Source organism: Schistocerca gregaria, chromosome X (assembly GCF_023897955.1).
Source record: "Schistocerca gregaria isolate iqSchGreg1 chromosome X, iqSchGreg1.2, whole genome shotgun sequence".
Taxonomy (NCBI): Eukaryota; Metazoa; Arthropoda; class Insecta; order Orthoptera; family Acrididae; genus Schistocerca; species Schistocerca gregaria.
Genome location: NC_064931.1, coordinates 56610807 through 56633700, shown reverse-complemented (window position 1 = coordinate 56633700; position 22894 = coordinate 56610807). Strand labels below are relative to the sequence as shown.

The following is a 22894-nucleotide window of genomic DNA, read 5'->3' as shown; positions in this document are numbered from 1 at the left end:
TCTCCATATCATGCAAATGAGGATGCTGTGTTAGAAAACAGGGGTGACTTTTGCAGACTGCAAAAGAAACTGCACAATTAACACTGGTTAGCACGTAGCCAGTCACTGAGAAAATATATGGGGGCTACCTTCAGGGATATGGGACAGTTACAAAGAGCAGCAGAGGGAATAATGGTAAAGTTTGCATACCAGCATGATGCAGGTGTACAAAGGGAATGAGCAAGGTTAAAGAAATGGTTGGAAAATACTCAGTGAAGGGTTGCATGCTGCAGACCTTTGTCTAGCAGACACATTGGACCAGATCAGTTGTTGAACATTGATTCCCAAATAAAAACTGGTAGCAAATTGGAAGAGGCAGTATCCTGAGCAACAAAGTTGAAAAATCAGTGGAAATGTAATGGCAGGAGGTACTACAAAATACAAACTGTGGAATCATATCTCTATATCTATCTCTATCTCTATCTATCTCTATCTATCTCTATCTATCTCTATCTATCTCTATCTATCTCTATCTCTCTCTATCTCTCTCTATCTCTATCTATCTCTATCTATCTCTATCTCTATCTCTATCTCTATCTCTATCTCTATCTATCTCTATCTCTATCTATCTCTATCTCTATCTATCTCTATCTCTATCTCTATCTATCTCTATCTATCTCTATCTATCTCTATCTATCTCTATATCTATCTATCTCTATATCTGTCTATCTCTATATCTGTCTATCTCTATATCTGTCTATCTCTATATCTGTCTATCTCTATATCTGTCTATCTCTGTCTATCTCTGTCTATCTCTGTCTATCTCTGTCTATCTCTGTCTATCTCTGTCTATCTCTGTCTATCTCTGTCTCTATCTCTGTCTCTATCTCTATCTCTATCTCTATCTCTCTATCTCTATCTCTCTATCTCTGTCTCTATCTCTCTATCTCTCTATCTCTCTATCTCTCTATCTCTCTATCTCTCTATCTCTCTATCTCTCTATCTCTCTATCTCTCTATCTCTCTATCTCTCTATCTCTCTATCTCTCTATCTCTCTATCTCTCTATCTCTCTATCTCTCTATCTCTACGCCATGGTGTAGGAAAACTGTTGGCAGTCAAAACAGCTTCCAGTCATTTTGGAAGATATAAATATAGGTCCTATACAGGATCATATTACACCATTCTTCCTGAAAAATAGCATGCGGTGGCGGCGGCGGTGAATAGCAGTCACACACCCTCTCTGTAGATCATCACAAAGGCTCAGTAATAATGAGACCTGGTGACCAGTGGCCAGGGGAGATGCAGCAGTTCTGTTTCACAAAACCAGTCCTGGATGATGGGAGCTGTGTGAACAGGGGGCCCTATGCATACGACACTGTTGCTCGGCCTCCACTGGAAAGGCTTTTTTGCAACCGGCAACAAGGCTCTATGGGATTCGTGCAAAGGATTGAATTTTAGAGATGGGTGTGGCCGGTTTTAATGTTTCATGTTGAGGTTGGAGCAGATATCCACCTTGGCTCCTCCAGAGGTCCAGACTGATTTTAGATTTGGTAAATTTTAAGAAAGACGGTACATCAGATTTTACTTTCAAATCTGTATTTTTTAACATTTTAGATAGGCATCATGATTTTACAGTAGTATACACTGATGGATCCCAACAGGGGGATTTTCTTGGCTGCTCAGTAGTGTTCCCCGAACGTGTCATCAGGATTTGCCTTCCCCAGGAATACACTGTTTTTTTTCTGCAGAACTTCACGCGATCCTGAAGGCATTGGAGCAGATACGGTGTACTTGGGGCAAAAACTTTCTAATTTGCTCTGACTCAATGAGTGCATTACAGTCACTGCAGAATCTGTACCCAGCGGAGAAGTTGAAACAGCTGATTTACGACCAACTGTACATCATCAAATGACAGGGCAAGCAAGTGTCCTTTTGCTGGGTGCCAGGGCATGTGGGCATACGGGGAAATGAACAAGCTGATAGAGCTGCCAAGGACGCCTGCAGATTACCGGAGGTGACACAATGTTCTATTCTTTTGCAAGGTATTGTTTCTGTGCTGCGGCGGCAGTGTATGCAATTATGGGAGGAGGAATGGCTGGCAGTGAGGGAAAATAAGCTGCGACTGGTGAAACCCACCATCCAGCCGTGGTGTTCCTCCTGCCGGTTGCCTAGGTGTGACGAAGTGACCCTTACACGTCTTCGCATAGGACACTGTCCTCTTACGCATGCCTTCTTACTACGGCGAGAGGAACCCCCACTGTGTGATGACTGTGGCGTATGAATCACTGTACGCCATATTTTAGTTGAGTGTGATTTATATCGTTCTATCAGGGCGGAAGTTAATATTAGTGGGGATCTGCCCTCGAGTCTAGCCGATGACGAGGCGAGTGTCAAGAAAGTTTTAAGGTACTGTGATGTTTCTGGGCTTCAGCCAAAAATTTTAGGTTGGAATTTTTAGTGTGATGCTGAGTGGCTTACCACTCCTTTTTATACTTGAAATAGGCCAGTTCCAAACATGTGCTATGTGCTTCATTGTAACAGTTTCACCTACGTTCTCTTGCAGTTACCCTCTTTGTGCTGCATTCCACTTTGCAACTGTTGACATGCAAACTGTGTGTGTAGCCTTTCACTTTTAATTTTAGTCCGATTCTAGCACTTGCTGCATTTTAGTGACACTCGTCCGTTGTTGTTTCCGTTCGGGCGCTAAAGACTACACTGTTGAGCGCCCATATCCAGCCATCCATCATGTTGGAACACAGCATCACCATTGGGGGAATAAAAGTTGTACTGCCAGAATCGTCACATAATCATTGGCACTAATGTGAACTTGAGGAGGTAAAGATGGGGCCTGTGGAATACCATGCTGTGGCTGCCCAAATCACTGAATCTCTGCCATATCTCACTCAGCCAGAAGTTGGAAACAGTGTGAAACAAGACACAGTTAACATTCTTCTATTGCTCCATAATCCAGGTTTCATGGTTTCCTCACCATGTTTTCCTATTACGTGCATTTCTGCTGCTGAAGGGTTTTGAAATTCCCTCTCGCACTGCAATTCCCTGTTTATGGAGCTTCCTTGTTTTAGTCCTGACTGGGTTCATGAGTGTAACATTCAGTTCTGCATTGAATTTTGCAACTGTCGTCTTATTTTTCATCACATTGCACTTCAATGACTGCCTGATTACTCCACACACACACACTTTCACCCATCCTGCCACTTTGCAGCTGATGTTTTTCCACTTTCTCTGTATGTAGTATAAATCGTCGTTACAGTGCCTCTTGAAACACCATACATTTAAGACTACCTTGGTTATGGAATTATCCACCATATGAGCTTCAACAACTTGCCCACATTTGAATGGAGTCGCAACTACAATGTGTCCTTAATTGAAGTTCCAGTTTGAAAACACCGCAGAAGAGAACCACTGATCAGAGTGATGTCAAATTTGAACAAAACTGTTATTGACACAGGGTGAAAAGACATGGAACAAAAAATTATGAAAATTTGACGAATAGATGCACTGCGTCAGAATATGTGCACTAACAGATATGTAGCACATGGCTGTGCCTCAGTTTGCGTCACACACACTCAACATAACTACAGTAAACTTCCATGTACCCGAATTGCGTTTATTCAAAATCCGCTTTATCTGAACAGATCTTTCTAATTTTCATGACTATCATTGGAGCTGTCAGACACATTGCGCAGCTACGCTTTTGGCTAGCTAGACTGACAGTAGACAAGTTTAAATTTGTCTGCGCCTGGAGCCATGCATTCACTGGTGTTTTTCGGAAGTCTACTGCTAATCAGTTCACTGCTGCGTGTCAAGTCCGAATGTCATCAATTCATGTATTTGTTGATTGAAGTTTCAGCTATTTCTTGCTTGTATTGGGTGGTTTCATGCCATTGCGATCTATTGGAACGCCTTGGAAGTACAGTACAAACAGCACGATGTAGCCCTGTCGAAACAGACAATGAGAGTGCGGCGACAAACACTTTCCACCTGTTGTTGATACATCAGACGAAGTTGAGCATTTAACAATTTAACAGTGAATGTACAACACACTGTTGTGTTGCTGTGTTGGCCCGGTTAGGACAGGGTAGAGGGATAGATGTATCAAATGTTTTCATTCAATGGCTGCCACAGCCTGGTTTCGAAAGTCAAAAGCTTTGTCTAGTGCATCCTGAGTATTGTCAAGTCGTGAGTCTGTGTGTTTTCGATTCAAAATTTTTTGCTCGTGCTACGTGCTTGAAAATGTCCAGTGATAAGTGACCAAAATCCAAAAAAGAATCAGTAGAGTGTCTGTAAAAAAAATGCTGTATGGGTGCGTAACAAAAAGTCATCTTGTTGAAACAGAAGCTTTGCACTTCGCAGAGAATTGATGCTGGTGAGCCACCCATAAAAGTTGCTGCAGATTTTAATGCTGGTAGGAGTAAAATTACTGATTAGAAGGCAAATAGGTCAGAAATTGAAAAATTTTGTTCCATCCAAGTGTCAGGCAGTGCTGTGAAATCTTGAAAAAACGAGAAAAGTTGTATATCCTCAGTTAGAAGAGGCCCTACTTTTCTGGCACGAACAAATAAGAGCCAAAGGTGTGCCAGTTTCAGGTCCTCTACCTTGTCAAAAAGCGTTGATTTGTGAGCTATTTAAAGGAAAGGGGAAAGAATTCCTTGGAAGTGATGACTGGCTGGATTGGTTCAAGAAGTAGCATGGCATTTGTGAAATTGTCATCAGCAGCAATCATTATCTGGGGATGAAGCCGCTATTGCTGATTTTAAGAAAAAACTGCACACAATCAACAAAGGAGGCTAGAGTAATGATCAGCTTTACAACTGTGATGAAACCGGGTTGAATTACAAAATGTTTCCAACAAAAACCCTTGCCTCTAAACAAGAATATATACCTATATACCTCTGCCATTGTGGTACACGAACCTGTCTAATGCATGGATGAATGGTGCCATCTTCAAAGAGTGGTTCCAGGCAGTGTGTGTTTCTGCTGTAGAAAAATACATGGAGGAAAATGGACTTCCTTGAAAAGCGCTACTTCTTGTGGACAACACTGCTCCTTAGACAGATGATCTACAAGATAAGGATATCAAAGTTGTTTCTACCACCAAAGTCACGTCTATATCAAACGATGGACCAAGGTGGTGTTGATGCAATAAAAAAAATTACAGAGTGCAAGCTGCTGGAATACTCACCAGTGTGATTGATGGTGAAGATTTTGTGGAAGCTCTTTAAAAAAATAAATGTTTTAAGTGTCATTCATTGGATTGGTGATGCCTGGAATCTAACGCCTCCAATTTATCTCATTTTGTCTTGGAAAATAACTCTCAGATGATAAGGCAACTCGTCAGTGGTGAAAAGGAGGCGGCAACACCGAAACTAAAGATGACATGTAAGAAACAGATGAAAATGACATAATTTCAGTGAATGTACTGGAGAAGCTACCGAGTTGTGGAGACATGAACTTTGAAGACGTTGGAGAGTGAATGGAAAAAGAAATTTTTGATCTGACTAAGGAAGAAATCGTCCAAATTGCGACAAATCAGAAAGCGTCAAAAGAATGTGTGTGTGATGACGAGGCAGAGAAAAAGGTTCCTCACACAGCGATCTAAACTGCCCTGGAGTACATTAGGAGGAGGCAACTTTTCCCGAAATAGTTTGTTTCCAGTGTTGGAGATACATTGCCGCAACAAAAGTTTCTCAAGCCAAAAAATAAAAAACCATTACTTTTTTACCAAAAAGATAAATTCTAATGAAATGTCCTAGAACTTCAATGTCCATAAGTAAAAAGCTTTTTTTACTTTAATCTCTAGATTTGTTTCATAATTTTGTACAGTAAGTTATTTTTTATTCAAAAGAGTAAGCAATAAAATTAAAACTCCTGTTTTTCCTGCTGCCAAATAAGGTGGGGTTTTTTCTGTAACAATGCAAAATAAATGAGCTTTGTTATTCAGCATTTAAAAACTTGGAGGTTTCAATCATACTATGGTGCCTTTTTTAACACGTCAACACAATTTTTTCAGTCAAAACCATGCAGGCGTATTCACAACCATATCAATAACATTCTATGTACCCTATACAACGTTTACAGTCATATTTCGCAGTATTGACGCAATTTGAGGTTTTGTACGCATGAAAACAGGAATTTCGGTTTATCTGAAATTTTGATTATCCGAACCAGCTGCTGTCCCCATCATTGGGACCAGTAGCCCTCCAGAAGCTCCAGCCACTCAAGGGTATGAGAAAGTTCAATGTCTACAAAGGGGCTGGAAAGAATGATTACAAAATTTGACAAGGCAGGTTCTTTCGAAGTGCAGTATGGCAGAGCAAGAACAGCAGCTGATCTGATGTCTGTCAAAGATTTGGCCACAGCATTGCAGAAAGGACTGAGTGGTGGTGTTTGAACATGTGGTGCACAGGATATTGCTCAAATGTTGGACGTGTCTGAGAGCACTGTGCATAAAATCCTTCATAATATGCTGTATTGCTATCCATACAAAATTGCCCATGTTCAGAAGTTGCTTCCTGCTGACCTGCCAGCAAGACAGACATGTGCTCTGGAATTTCTTGCTCACATGGAAGTGGACAGTGAATGGCACTGGAACATTCTGTGACAGATGACCATTTCCATCTCAAAAGGGCATGCCATTATGCAAATTACAAAACATGGACAGTGGAAAATTTTCAGGCACATTAACCAGTTTTGCTTCATTCTGCGAAGGTGATGGTGTGGTGTGGGTTGATAGCATTATCATAGGGTAGTATTTTTTCGAGGAAATGAGTTCTGCGGGTCCTGTTACTTGCACAGTCACTGGTAAATGCTCTGAGAATCTTTTGTACACCAATGTCATTCCAACCTTTCAGCAGCATGGATCTATGAATAGGATCATTTTTATTAAAGACAGGGCTTCTTTGAACACTGTACAGCTGGTGAAGCAGCTGCTGCAGAGGCATGTTGGAAATGCTAGAATTATCAACCGTCATTTCCCTACAGCCTGGTCTGATCTTAACCCGTGTGACTTAGGGCTGTGGGGTTATCCAGATAATATGTTCAGTGCTGTAATTGAGAACATAGCTGAGTTCAACGCACACATTGTGCAGTGCAATCCCAGTGTGACCCCTGGGACACTATGAACTGTTGTGGACATGCTGTTTCTCAGTTGAAACTTGACAGAAAGTGGTGGACAGCATACTGAACATTGCTTGTGCCAGTCCCACAATAATTAGAAACAGATGTCATTTTTCTTTTTATGCAGTTTCTGGCCTCAGGACTATTTAAAACAATTTTTTTCCGCATCAGATGTGGTACGACTTCGTTGTGGTGGATGGTATTACTTAGCAGTGCCACAAGTGTAGACTGCCGAACTTTGAACACTTTGAACAGTATGGGTGATCTAATGTGCAACTCAAACCGTAGCCATTGTATTGATATGCATCTGGTATTTGTTGCAGACTCCATTTATGTCACACTTCCCCCTTCCCTTCTGCCTGCCTGCCTGCTTCCCTCCCTGATGTCAATATTATGCTGTTCAAATTTGATATCATTCTGAGCAGTTCTTCTTTCTCTACAGAATTTTGAAACTGGAACATTAGTTATGGACACCTGTACTTGCAATGTATTTACACTGACGGGCTTCATTTGTGGTCAAATAAGTGTGTGACCGGCAGGCTTCGCAAGCATCAGTATTTAAGTTCAAGCATGTATTTCTTGTGTTTCTGTATTTCTTGTTTTCCTCCTGCATAACAATAGAGTAAGAAGATTGAAGTTATAGGAAAGTGTGTCTAAATCCTATATGGGACAACAGATCTTACTTTGTGGATCACTTCTGTCATTTAGGAAAGAGAATCAGCAGCTGATTGATATAAAGGAACAGGAGAAGGCTGAACTCCAAAGTAAATTGAAGGAGAAAGGAGAAGAAGTCAAAGAAATACAGCTTCAGAAGAAGAAGGTGAAAGAACAAATCCAGGGATTAAACCAGTATGTATTATACAATGTACATTTAATACATTGTATGTTAACATACATTATTCATTTGATTATTTCATTTTACAGAGAGAGAGATAAGCTTATTGCCGAGAAGGACAAATTAAATGCCCAGTTTCAGGCATACAATAATGAGGACGCCAGCCTCCAAACAGAAGTTGATGTGTCTAAGAAGACTATTTCGAGAACCAATGAATTACTTGCAGATGAGAAGAAAAAGGTACTTTTTGGAAAACTAATTCAGTTTTGGAAAGACTGGATTGACTTAGTGTGCATTTGAAATATTGTACAATTATTTTCAGAGAGAACTAGAACTACTGGTTCTATTTTTCATCCATTTTGTAAGTACCTGTGGCAAAATAATTTTTAAGTTAGGTGAGGTGCATGGACACAGGACTAGCACCTCATCCCTGCCTGCTTCATTCCCTCAACCCCCTCTCCCGTTTCCCACAACCAGATACATGTGTTTTATTTAAATATGTTGGTCAGTGTGTGGAATGATAGTCAATTATGAAATCTTATTTACTTTTGACAAAATTAGCTTTGAATTGTTTGTTTATTGCTGATTACATGAGTTTGTGACAAGCTTGTTTTGGCTTACACGTCCTGTTGACATTACACGTCCTGTTGACATTACACGTCAGTCATTTTATTCTGTGTCTTATGAAATGGTACTAAGATATTGTGGTATTACACTTACTTCTAAGAGTGATGTCCACAAATCATGTTGGACTGTAAGTTCTTTCATGTACTATGTTGGTAACATCGCTCACATATTTACGTTCTATAGAATACTACTAATGAAATTTTGTATTTTCGTTTCACAGTTGTAAAATGACATTGTTCGGATGATGCTTTGTTTGTGGGTATATTATATCTTAAATACTGAAAGATTTTTTTATTTAGCTCTCAGGGCTTAGCATTCATTGTGTATGCGCTTGGTGACCTCACGCTTCCTGAGCTGTAGACTGGTGAATGCTGTCAGTCTGCCATTGTAAACTCTGGGTCTGCTTCAGCAACCACTGTGTGGTGCAGTGGTGGAATGAGTCACAGGGACTGGATAACTTGTCTTAACCGTGTGGATCATGAGAACAGTATAAACGATAAGAAACCTCAATCTTAAGTTGTGCTATGTGCTGAGATGCATGGCTGTTGGGGTGGAACGGTCATTGGCAGGTGGCCTCTGGGGATACTAATTCTATAAGGCTTACTCAGGCAAGAGAGGCTCTGTGTGGACCCTTATTTACCAGCTGCTTGTGAGACTGAGATGGAACTCTCAAAATTAAATTCAGTTCCCAGCATGATGGGTTTACCATCTGGGAGTATTTGCACCCACTCATCCAAGTGAATGATAAAGCAAGGCATCCCGATAATCAAATAGTGTTCAGCAACAACACTAAAGAAATTTTAAATCAAAATGTTTGTAGTGGTAATGATTGAGGGGGCATTTGAGTGTGTCCCTCTTCTACATTCATAAAGGCTTAGAAGGACTTGCTGGTACCTTAGTCCATTAAGCAGTTATGTAATGGTTCCTTATTGGTTGAGATAAAAGGGTGAAGCAGGTGGTACTCCTTAGGAAGTCAGAAAAATTGGGTGACTGACATAATTGTTCAGTTGGATAACTCCTTCAACTCAAGCAGAGGTGTGGTCACATACCATGATATTATGGGCATGGATGTAACAGAGCTAAAACATGAATGGGCATCACAGGGGACGGTGGGTGTGGAGCAAAAGTCACAAAGGAATAATGGAGAAATTGAAGACCACCACCTTCATGCCCTAGGGCTGGGTTCCTGTGCCTTAGGGTTACCCCTTACGTACCTAACCACATGCGGGTGTTCATTGTGCAAAATTATGTGACAACAAAGTCGTTGAAACAGTATGTTCAGTTGTTTGCTGAGAAGCTTAAGGGTGTCAAAATGCCAGAAAAGAGTGCCTTGCAATGCATTGCCAGAAAGTGGCCTTAGATATTCCAAAATGTGCGCACACACCAGAAAATGTGGCTGCAATTCAGCAGAAAGTACTTCAGAATCCTGTCAAATCAACCTGATGCCGAGACTGGCATATCATGTTGATCATAAGGACAAATGCTCCAGTTAGACCTGCACATAAATCCCTATCAAGTGTCTGTTGTCATGCATTAAAATCAGCAGATGCTCCTCAGCATCTCCAGTTTTGAGATTGGCCATTCACTGAGATAACAGTGAGTGGTGTGGATGTGGATCTGTTCTTTGTCTGATGAAGCATGGTTTCATCCGAGTGGTTATGTCCACCCACAGAATCACTGGTTCTGGATAGTGGAGAATCCACATAACTTCCACGAAACACCATTGCATGACTAGAAGGCAGGGGTTTAGTGTGCAGTGTCTGCATACCACATTATTGGTTCCATCTTCTTTCATCAGATGCTGACTTTGGCGTGTTACATTGGCAACATTTTGAAACTGTGGCAGCATTAATGGAGGAGGAAAAGGCCAGCAGTTACTTCCAACAGGGTGGATCAATTGCTCATACAGTGGGCCACACCTTGGAGTACATTTACACAAGCTTCATGCCTGACAGGGTTCTATAGCTGGCCACCCAGGTCATCTGATCTGTCAGTGTGCAATTACTTTGTGTGGGGAGCTCTTACGTGTAAGGTGTATCACGACGACACTCTTAGTCTTTCAAGAACATTTTGGATGAGATTTCAGCAATTTCATCAGTCCAGCATCAATCTGCCTTCAGCAGCTTGCTGGCCAGGGCCCAAAAGTGCCAAGAAATGAATGGTGATCCCTTTAAACATCTGATACAGCCAGGTTAGTACTGTATTCCTTTCCTCTGCAGTGTTTCTTTGTACACTGGAACTCTGTTCTCCGGTCCAAATTTATTTACCCTATCTTGCCAGTGATTTGGCCCTACAATACTGAGTTTTGGAGGTTAAGTGACCTGTGTGGTTTGTGGAAAGATAGCACATGACTCTGAGACAGATTGCCCTTCTCCAACAATATTCATTATTTGCTCTGGGAGCCACCTAGTCTGGAGCCCAGGCCGCCCCGTTTTTGTTGAGGAATGTGAAATTCAGGAAATAACTGACAAGCAGAAGCAAAAAAATAATGTAAGGTGACAAAACACCGCATTTGCCACCTGATCTGCTTTCTTCATGCAGAAACCTGTTCTCATAGTGGCTGCTTTGATGTGGAAGACATCCCCTGCACTATCAGCCACCAGCACCTGTAGTTGCAGCTGTGTGTGCCAAAGCACAGAGAGTAAAGGCGTAGCAATCCAGGCAGCTACAACAGAAGAGATGAGCAAGATTTTCGCAGAAAGCAATGAGAAGTCGCCCCCAAAAGCAGAGTGCCTCTCAGCATCCCCATTCCTCAGCATCCTCAAAGAGAGAGTGAGTGGACAAAGCGTCTCAACATTTGGGTCAAAAATTATTCTCTGCACATCCTGGCTTGTCTGACTAATGAGGACATAATAGCTTCAGGATTGCCACATGTTCTGGAAATCAGGGAATATCAGGAAACCCCAAACATATCAGGGAATTTGAAAAACATTGGAAAATCTCATTTTTGTCTCAGTAAATGAAATAGTTCGTATACTGAGTTGTTATGCATTGTTGCTGGTTGGGCGTAGCTGAGTACATGAGCCGCTTCCATACTCTTATTCTCACTGCATCTTCCCTTCCTACCACTGCCCTCAGCTTGTAATTACTGCTGTCACCACTTTTTGCCCTAGCATAGCAGCTGCCAACGAGAGGCAGGGAGATGTGGGGATTGGTTTGTTTGGATCTGATTCTCAGAGATTGTAGACATAGTGACTGGAGACGGCAGTCAGCTGTGTATGGGTTGTGTCTGAGTGATTGTGTGAATGTGCATGTGTTCTCATTTTCTGTGGCCAAAAATTTAGTTCTGAGTGTGTAATTGCCTTTTCTACATTCCTGTCTGTGGCTCAGCGATCATCTTTATGGTGAGTTGCTACCTATCTTCATTAGTATTGATTCTCGGAGTATTTGTGCAAGTTATCTGTTGCATGGATTGATCACTGCAGTCACATTTCATTAACATGCTGTCAGTAATGCATGAATAGTTGGCCACACAAGTGGATTTCCATGACGGGCCAAAACTGGAGGTCCTTACTGCAGGTATCTCTAATGGATCAGGCCTGCTGATCTGAAGCACATTGTTCCCAACTAATGTGCAGGCCCTGCACATCGGATCTCGTCTTACTGATCTGTCTTCGGGCTGGGTTTGTCTGTGTGTGGTGTAGTATGGCGGATTTTCGTGGTTTATCCACAGACCCAGGACTGCGTTGCTCCTCTACAGGCTTAAAGGGCATGGGCAATGGATTTCAGGAATTACAATGGTCTCGCTGCAAGTACATGGTACAGTACAGTGTTTTATGAGCATTTTATTTATTCTAGTACATTTCGACATTTGAAAGTATTTATGTATTAGAAAATTTGGACAATAACAATAAGAAACTAGTGGCAGTCATTGGCGGTTTGTATGTTATGTTCTCATGTATTTCTCAAAAGAAAAATCACAAAGTACCTGTGAAATAAGACATACCACAGTGGTAATATCTGACAATAATGAATGTAGTAGAACCAATATTTCATTGGAGGTCACCTACAGTGTCAGCTTACTCAACTCTTCCTTGCCTCATACACTTCTTTGAAGAGGCCTGTTTTTTTCTGAGGTTATTTCAGAAATGTCAGGAGGATCTCAAGGCAGAACTCAGGGCTGCCAATAGCAGTTGTAAAAGAGCAAAGGTGTCTCATAACATCAGAGATGTTACTCTGACAATGGCTCAAGCATATAAGACGATTACGGGCAATTGTAGCAAGGGTTCCAGCTTGTTGCCACTATCTGGAGCCACAGGAGAGTGTTGGTTTGTTTCTGTCCCACAAACTGAGGAATACAACCTGCCCTTCTCTGTGGAAGTTGGATTCTGCATTGCAAGTAGTGCGTGATACTACCCCGGTCACAACCTAAGAATATACACCACATCCAAACACTCTGGAGGAAGTCCTCCTCCAGCTCTTTAATGAAATTTGGATGACTGGAGACTCCCCCATTTCATGGAAAGAATATATTTTAATCCCCAATTTTAAAGATGGGGAAGTATTGGACTGATCCTGGTAGTTACAGCATTAGTCTCCCAAGCTGCTTAGGAAAGATCCTGGAGTGTAAGATCAGCTGGAATCTAGTGGGTTCTTGAAACCAGGTCCCTACCAAGTTGCTCCCACTGCGGGCTCAGAAGGTATTACTCCACATTTGATAACCTGACCCTACTCAATTTCCTCCAAAAGAAACATGTTATCAGTGTCATCTTAATTAGGAAAAGGCCTACGATACTACGTATAGGCATATTTTGTTGCATTGGGTGTTCTGTGAATGTGTACCCACTTACATGCAGTCTTTCCTATCTGATAAATATTTTAGATGCAAGTATGGGAATGCCCTGTCTATTTTCAGCAGCAGAACAATGTCCCTCAAAGGAGTGTTAAGTATCATGCCAGTCGACATTCCAATCAACAGTATTATGTCCACAGTACGAGTCTCCCGTACTGTGTTCCTTGTTCGTGGACAACTTTTCCATCATCTGTGCCTCCTCCAACCTTGCAACAGATATTCGGCAATTGCATTTGAAGTTCAGGCAGTTGCAGGTATGATCTTAACAACAGAGAGTTCAGAGTTTTCTTTGTAGAAAGCTTTTTCGTGTTCTCGATCGCTGCCGCTCTCTTTAATTTACTTGTTCTAAAACTGGAGGATACTGTTCTCACTTTTAAGAACAAGGAGAAATGTCTGGGCCCCACTTTTGATGACAATGTAATGGCTACCACACCTTAAAAAAAGTTAGTCAGATGCTTCAAACAGACTTAAATGCAATAGTCACAGGTTGGATGGTACAAGAAGTGCAGGACACTTTTTCTCGTGCAGAGGCAGGACAGAGAATTTTTTGATAGGTTCCAGGGCTGGGGAAATGAACTTGATGAGGCTGCCAAGGAGGCTTGCTCCAGTCCACTACCAGTTCACTGTTCAGTCACACTGCAGGCTGTCACCTCATTTGTGACCAAAAAGACTGTATAGTAGTAGTAGTAGCAGTCCTTAATAGGGCTTAGAGTGGGACATTGCCCATTGACCCATGGCTTCCTTTTAAATCACAAGGAGTCACAAGTTTGTCATGGATGTGGGACACAGCTGTCTCTATAACACGTTTTCTTTTCCGAACTCGGCCACATTTCCTAAACCTCCATAGTCCTCTTCCTTCACCCCTCTCTCTTGTGCCACAAGGAGTAGGCACTGGCTCTGAAGGCTTGCATAATTTTAACCTTCTTTATGTGTGTGTTCCCATGCTGTCACTCGTCAGATGATTTTCTGTCTCCAGTTGTGTTATATTGTCAAAAGTTGAATATTTTTGTTCTTATATTTTAATTGTGTGTTTTTTATATCGTGACATGAGGGCTGATGTGGTCATGACACGAGGGCTGATGTGGGTTCCCCACAGGACCTGTCCCCTATTTTAACTGGTAATGAGAGGAATGTGATTAGAATTTTAAGTTACTTGTGATTTGCAGAACTCTTCCCAAAAATCCTGGGTGTGAGGTTTTGATTTGTCACTGAGTGACTGTCACCCATTATTTCTTAGTAGTCATTCAGCTGCAGTCTCCTGTCCCCTTTTAACCATGTCTCTACTGATATTTTAGCCTTGGTTTTATCTAGTTATTTTGCTATTAGTTATGTTGCTGTGTTTTGTCTGACTTTCATTCACGGCTTTTCTGATGCTCCCCTTGGTGTTTTAATTCTTGTGTGAGAATACAACTTGGTTTTCTGACTCAATGTTTTTCACCTCCCTTATCTGTATATCATTCATATAAGGATGGATGATGACATTGCTGTTTAGCACCATCACCCACAAATCATTATTCCTGATATTTTTTTGCCAGAGATACTAATTTTGTCAAAAGTATAAAGAAGCTGTCAGATTATGACCTTACACAAGCTGATTTGCCTTAAAAAAATTATGTCAATGAAGCAAAGCTATGTCTGTCCCTATAGTTAGTGCCTGAGTAAAAATTATAAGTTTTGCATAAAAATAAGAAAAATTGGTTTTGTGATTTGTGCACACTCTCCACTATCCAGTATTTATCAGTCAATTTTGAGGGAACTATTAGGTAAGAAATATATATTTCTGCACCTTATAGCCACACATCACACCTTGATAAAGAACTGGTTTTCTTTTAGTTATTGCCCATTGTTACTGTGATACTTCAGTGTAAAGTGCAACACCACATGTATTTCGAAAAGTTTGCTATGTGAAATGTAGTTGCTGGTCAGATCATGTTTGATGCATATTATGCCATACATTACTCCATTTGAAATGTAGCTAGCATATAATAATTGTTTATAACTGTGAGAGGGGAGTCTTAAATGTTTCCATTCTTGGAAAGAAGATATATGTTGGAGCTTGTCCACTATGAGGCTGGCAGCCACACAACACATACGTGGCTGTTACTGCCTGCTATGCAGAGTGTGAAGCTGCCTTGTTTCTTTTCTTCTTATGCTGCCAACACTAACTGAAACTGGAACTGTGAAACTTACTAAAATGAAGAGAGACTGGCAGTTTCCAGTTTATGATGCTGACTGTGTTTTTTCAGACTATGCTGCCTGGTTTAGGGGAAACTTTGTGACAGGCATAAATTCCTGTTACTTGTGAATAAGTAGCTGGACGATGCCAAGAACATGTTAGGATTTTCTATCTCCAAATCCAGCACTGTTTCTTTCCGTTACTCCTCAAGCTGAATTACTTACCACTTTGCAAAATCAAACAATTGTAGAAATACTATCCTAGTTTTGTTAATTTAGAACCATTATTGTATATGTATTACATTGAATAAAGTACCCTACTTGGTACCCTCAGGGATCAGCATTCGTTTTCTGGGCACAGGCTTGGCGACCCTGTGGGCTTCCTACTTGGATTGCAAGGATGGTAAAAAACCTTTATAAAAAAAACACTTAATGTCAAGGAGTGCTGTGCTCCAATAAGGTGCATGGCTGTTGAGGTGGAATAGTCATTAGCGAGCAACCTCTGGGAACTGGCCTCCCCTCAGTTGTCTACCACTTACCTAGGCACAGGGGCCTCTGTCTAGGTGGGATTTGATTTCCCTAGCTGCTTGTGGGACAGAGATGGAACCCTAGAAATTTACTACTCATCCTTCCAGCAGAATGGGTGGGCCACTGGTAGGTACCAACACCTATTCTAACAAGAGGGCTCATGAAGCCAGGACTCCAGACTTGGGGATTACAGTCTGTCAGTCTCTATTAAGAGAAAACATGCTGGTGGTCAGAACGTTTTTCTGGTAGTTACATGAAAAGGGGGCAGCTTTGAGAAAGTTTCACTTTTCTACATCCAAAAAGGATGAGAGAGCATTGCTGGGACATAAAAATCTCTCAACACTTGCGGAATGGGACCGTATTGGTAGAAATGCCTAGTGTACAATAAGTGAAGAACACCCAGAAAGCACAATGCATCAGGGAGTATGCAATAGAAAGTGAACTGCACAGCATTGTGAATTACTTAGGTGTTGTAACTTGAACAGATCTGGTGACAATCCCCAAGGAGAGCTGAGTGATCGCAGGAAGTCATTGTTGATAGGCAAAAAATAATGGTGTGGATGGTAATCTAGTGAAATCAGACTAGTTTACACTGACTTTCAACAACATGAAGCTTCAAGAGTATGTTGGGCAGGATTTCTTTGTCTAGGTGTATGGCCTAATTTTCATAACCCAATGCTATGTATTAAATGAAGCAATTCGGATAACTACTGCCAGTTGCAAAGAAGTCCCTTTCAGCAAAGGCAGAAAGGCTGTCCATGAAGAAGTCGGTTGTTCCTCTCCACTGAAGTTTGTAAATTGCTCTGGGGATAACCCTCTCTAGAGTAGGGACTGCAGAATCTTCCTTGAAGAAACAAGATATGAACAACAGAGTGCATTTCTTATGGTGAAGCCAAAAGATCTAAAAGGCCATGCACCCACCCACATTCGCTGCCTCTTTTACTTAAGTTCCTACACAGCCAGTCGAGAAATCGCCCTGTGGGTCTGGGGGTATATTCCTGCCTGTTGTAAGAGGCAACAAAAAGGAGTTTCACACTTCTCAGTTCCTCAAAATTTTCCCAAAGAGTGAGCCAATTGGGGAAGGGTGCCTCACAAGGTGCATTGTGTCCATCATGCATAGAGACATTTCACCAAGTTTCTTGTCATGTTTCAGTCCCACTCGTGATCCACTCTTGGGTGAGGACACCTTCCAGTGTGCATTTTCCAACATGCACTGTGCAGTGTTGCTTTCTGCAGCGATGATGACCATGAACTTCTTTGCACCTTATATCCAGCATGGTAGCCTGTCCGTTGTGGTGGGGCTGCCATGTGCCCTGTTGGTTGTAGCCCCCCTGACCACACAGGGATCACTTTGCTGATGTCTGAGACATTAAGATACCCATCGTCCATGCCTGAGCCATTAAGATACCCATCCCCCTGGGGCATCAGGACTCCCGGCAATGGCCATCCTGCCAGGTGGCCTTTGTTGCGGTTGGCTGGTGCCCGAGTGGAGGACACCTGGTCAGAGGGGGTGGCATCAGGGCGAATGACACACAACAAAGTGTACTCCATCACCTCTTGCTGAGGAGTGGTCCAAAAATGAGATCTGTGTCAGTCTTGATCAAAACAGCATCCTCTGCCCAGTCACGGGCATTACTCGCTTGTGACAAGCTGAAGGATATTTCTGTAACCATCATGCCTCATAAGAGTTTAAATATGGTCCAGGGTATCATATTTCAGTGACATCCTTTTGCAGTCTGACGATGAGCTGCACACCAATTTCAAGCGGCGAGGTGCACATTTCGTCCGGCGTGTTCACCGGGGTCCGATGGATAATAAGGTTGCCACCAGTGCCTTCATATTGGCCTTCGAAGGTGATACATGGCCCGAGAAGGTCAAGGTGATGGTTTACCACTGTGATGTAAAGCCCTATATCCCTCCCCTGGTGTGGTGTCTTAAGTGCTGGAAGTTTGGCCAAATGTCTTCCCACTGTACTTCCAGTGTCACATGTCTAGATGGCGCATGCCCATTACATCAGAATACTCTGTGCCCTGCCTCCCAGCTGTGGCAACTGCAAAGAGCACTATTCGCCTTGGTCGCCAGACTGCAGGATTCTCCAGAAAGAAAGGGATAATCATTGAGTAAAAGACCCAGAACTGACTGATTTACACTGAAGCTAAGGGAAAATTTGAACACCTGCATCCTGTTTGTATGACTTAGTCTTAACGCCGCTGCTACAACAGTTCTGGATCCGCCAGCCCCAGTAACCTCTGTCGGAAGAATACACTTGCCCCCTTGTTGGTGATGGGAGATGTCTGTCCCCACTTCTAAGCCGGAGAAGCGTAAGCTTGCTTCAGCTGCTCTTGCTAGAAAGGGGTCCCTTAAGTCACTCCCTTCCTAGGTTCCTACTAGTGGAAAAGATGGCACGTAAACTACCTCACTGAATTTTATAGGCCTTCCCAGTTTCATGATGTCATCCTCAGTAGAACTGCGGCAGTTTTTTCCACCACGTGGCTGAGCTACGGCAACTGTTAAGTTTCACACCTGCTATCTGCGTTGCCCTCCGCATGTATAAGGGATGTTACAGAAACCGTAGCGACTGTAATGGAGTGTCGGCTGGAGTTCACATTTATGTCCTAAACTCGGTGTGTAGTGACACTGTGCCCCTTCAATCCCCTCTTGAAGCTGTGGCTGTCAGAATAAGGATGACACAGAAAATAACTGTCTGCAATGTATATGTTCCTCCAGAAGGTGCAGTACCCCTGGATGTATTAGCTGCACTAATTGAGCAACTCCCTAAACCTCTCTTAGTTTTGGGAGATTTTAACATCCATAACCCCTTGTGTTGCACTGTGCTTACTGGTCGAGGCAGAGTTGTTGAAACTGTACTGTCTCAGTTTGACCTCTGCCTCGTAAATATTGGGTCTGCCACACGGTAGTTACTCGGCCATTGATTTATCAATGTGCAGCCCAGGACTTTTCCCATTTGTCCACTGGAGAGCACATGACGACACTGTCCCGGTGTCAGGCCCATGGACGCCTGCCCAGATGGGCTTTAAACAAGGCAGACTGATAACATCGACATGATGGTTGAGTGGGTGACAACAAAAACTTTCTACAGAAGAAAACGTGATCCCTCGCTCTTTAGGGTGCCTTCAGAGCAAGGCAGTCCTTGGTGGTTGCTGGTAGTTGCTGAAGAAATTAAGGAGGGTGGGCAAGATCTACAGTAGGATAAGCGGCACCCTTCCCTGGAGTACCTCATAGCCTTTAAACGGCTATGTGCCCGTGTCTGCCAGCTTATCAAAAGACTGAAACTGGAATGTTGGGAAGGTGTCATATGGCATCCAATGATCAAGACGTCTCTCCCCAAGTCTGCAGAGGTCAAACATTTTTTCAGGTACCAGACTCCCAACAGATGTTCCCGGTGTTACCATAAGTGGCATGTTATCTACCGACGCAAACACGATTGCTGAGCATTTTGCTCAAGCCTCTGCATCAGAGAATATTACACCCCCTCCGCCAGCCATTCGCACTCTCAAATGCCGGCTGGAAGAGATAGTCTTCTCATTCACTAAACCCCACAGTGAATCCTTTAATGCCCAATTTTCAGAGTGAGAGCTCCTCAGTAGCCTGGCACATTGCCCCGACACAGCTCCTGGACCAGATCGGATTCACAGTTAGATGATGAGACATCTCTCTTCTGACTACACGCGACATCTCCTCGTCATCTTCGGCAGGAGTGCACCATTATTTTGGTGCTCAAACCTGGTAAAAACCCGCTTGATGTGGATAGCTCTTGGCACATCAGCCTCACCAATGTCCTTTGTAAGCTGCTGGAACGTATGGTATGTTGGTGGTTGGGTTGGGTGCTGGAGTCACGTGGCTTGCTGGCTCCATGTCAGGGTGGCTTCCACCAGGGTCGCTCTACCACTGATAATCCTGTGGCCATTGAATCTGCCATCCGAACAGCCTTTTCCAGATGGAAACACCTGATTGCCGTCATTTTTGACTTACATAAAGCATACAACACGACTTGGCGTCGTCATATCCTTGCCACATTGTTTGAGTGGGGTCTCTGGGGACCACTCCAGATTTCTATTCAAAACTTTCTGTCACTCGGTATTTTCCATTCCCAAGTTGGTGACTCCCATAGTTCCATCTGTATCCAGGAGAGAGCTCAATACAGTGTGTGTCTCTATTTGTAGTGGCCATTGACAGTCTAGCAGCAGCTGTTGGATCCTGCCCTCTGTCACACTTTCTCTGTATGCAGATGACTTGTGCATTTTGTACTGCTGCTCCAGTTCTGTAGTTGCTGAGCAGTGCCTCCAGCAAGCCGTCCACAATGTGTAATCATGGGCTCTAGCCCACAGCTTCCAGTTTTCAGCGGCAAAGTCGTGTGTCATGCACTTCTGTCAGCATCATACCGTTCACCCAGAACCCACACTTTACCTTAATGGCGATCCACTCACTGTAGCGGAGACACGTCAATTCCTGGGGCTGGTTTTCAGTGCTCGATTGGCGTGGCTCCCTCATCTTCGTCAGCTTAAGCAGAAGTGCTGTCAGCACCTCAATGCCCTCCATTGCCTGACCAACACCAATTGGGGTGCAGATCGCTGTACGCTGCTGCAGCTCTACAGAACCCTTGTTTAATCCCCAATTGACTATGGGAGTGTGGTTTATGGTTTGGCAATGCCCTCAGTATTGCATTTACTCGACCGTGTGCACCACAGTGGGGTTCAATTAGAGACTCAAGCTTTTATGACAAGTCTGGTGACCAGCGTACTGGTGGAAGCGTGTGCCCCTTCACTACAGATCAGACATGCGCAACTGCTCGCCAAATAAGCAGAACATATTCATAGTTCCCCTGAGCATCCGAATTACCGTCTCCTTTTCCTGCCTGTGGCAGTCCATCTCCTGCATTGGCGTCCCATATTGGGGCTAACGATTATGGTTCGTGTGCGGTCCCTTCTCCCCAAACTGGAGTCTCTCCATTTACCACCTGTACTTGCTGTCCATTCGCGTACCCCTCCGTGGTGTACGCCTAGGCCGCAGCCTTGTCTGAATCTTTCGAATGGCCCTAAGGACTCTTGCAACCCCGCCGCTCTCACTTCCTCTAGATTCTTTGCGTGGTCTGGGGCTCTGAAGCGGTTTACACCAATGGCTCAGTGGCTGATGGTCACATAGGCTTTGCATATGTTCATGGAGGACATTGAGCAGCAATCCTTGCTACTTGGCTGCAGTGTTTTCACTGCAGAGCTGGTGGCCATATCTTGTGCTCTTGAGTACATCCACTCATGCCCTGGGGAGTCATTTCTCCTTTTTGCTGACTCATTGAGCAGCCTACAAGCTATCGACCAGTGCTACCCTCGCCACCCTCTGGTAGCATCCATTCAGGAGGCCATCTATGCCCTGGAACAGTCCTGCTATTCCGTGGTGTTTGTGTGTACCCAGAACACATCGGAGTCCCTGGCACCGAACTTGCTGACAGGCTGGCCAAACAAGTGATGCGGAAACTGCTTCTGGAGATAAGACATCTCCGAAGCTGACCTGCATTCTGTCTTCCACCACAGGGTTTTCCAGCTTTGGGAGATGGAATGGCATAACAGTACGCACAACACACTGCATGTCATTAAGGAGACTATGAATGTGTGGAAGTCTTCCATGCAGGCCTCTCGCAGGGAATCAGTTGTTCTCTGCTGGCTCTACATTGGCCATATGTGGCTAATGCATGGTTACCTACTCCGTCGCGAGGACCCACCTCAGTGTTGCTGTGGCTCCCAAATGACAGTCGTCCACCTCTTGCTGGACTGCCCACTTTCAGCCACTCTCCGGCAGGCATTTAACTTTCCCAGCACCCTGCATTTGGTGTTGGGCGACAGTGCCTTCACAGCAGCTTTAGTTTTACGTTTTATACGTGAGGGTCGATTTTATACTTCTATGTAAGTTTTAGCGCATGTCCTTTCATCCCTCTGTGTCCTCTACCCTGGTGGTTTTAGGATGGAGGTTTTAATGTGTTGCAGAGTGGCTGGCTTTCTCTTTTTATTCTCGTGCTTGGCCAGCCACTGTAATCTGCTTTCATGTTTTGCTATCTTCTGTTTCTAGCGTCTGTTGTTTTCTTGTCCTCTTTTGTTCCTTTTAGTGTCTGTTGCCTTCCCTTCGTTCTTGTGGCTTTTCCTTTCTTTCCACTTTGTGTTATATGTTTAGTCAGTTTTATTCTCACACTTGTGGCATAGTTTTGTTAGGAACAAGGTACCAATAACCTCATAGTTTGGTCCTTTCTCCTGGCTTTTAACCAACTAACCTCTGCTGCTCTTACCATGGAAAATAAGGTCGTGTTACTGAAGGCCCCCTTGATGTTCAGGAAGATGCAGAGGGCTGTTACTTGGAAGTAAAATGCTTTCTCCACCATCCCGTCGAGTTGGAGAGCTGCCTCACGTAATTTACCTAGTTGGTGTGTGTGTCAGTTTGAATGTAGGGGGGCCCTAATTAGCCTCCTCTCCCCAACATACAGGGTGTGTACAAACTGGGAGATCCGGGAAAAACCCGGGAAGGTTTTCATCCGGGAGAAAACCGGGAAAAACCTCGGAATTTTTTAGAATTCCGGGAATTTTTCATTTTTTTAGTCTTCAGTTAAATTTTTGTGATTTTGACTGGTAAGGACCAATACTCTAACAAAGGATATTACTGCAGAATAATACTGCAGCAACTTGAACGAGAGAAAAAGAAAACAAAAATAAAACTTAAGTTGCAAAGAAAATACACCGTATACAACAACAAAACAGTGCTCATACAAGCGTCTGCCAACAGCAAAGTGTGTCAAAGGCTTTAGGAAGACTATGCA

General features: G+C 43.2%; 1 protein-coding gene across 2 annotated transcripts in view; it reads left to right on the top strand.

The window, feature by feature from the left end:
* Positions 1-22894, top strand: part of LOC126297598 (structural maintenance of chromosomes protein 4-like) — a 242578-nt gene that overhangs the window by 82599 nt on the left and 137085 nt on the right. For both annotated transcript variants that reach the window (XM_049988578.1, XM_049988579.1), the window contains exons 6-7: positions 7826-7966; positions 8042-8192. In XM_049988578.1, the coding sequence (XP_049844535.1) occupies positions 7826-7966; positions 8042-8192 (292 nt within the window). The remainder of the gene's footprint in view (positions 1-7825; positions 7967-8041; positions 8193-22894) is intronic.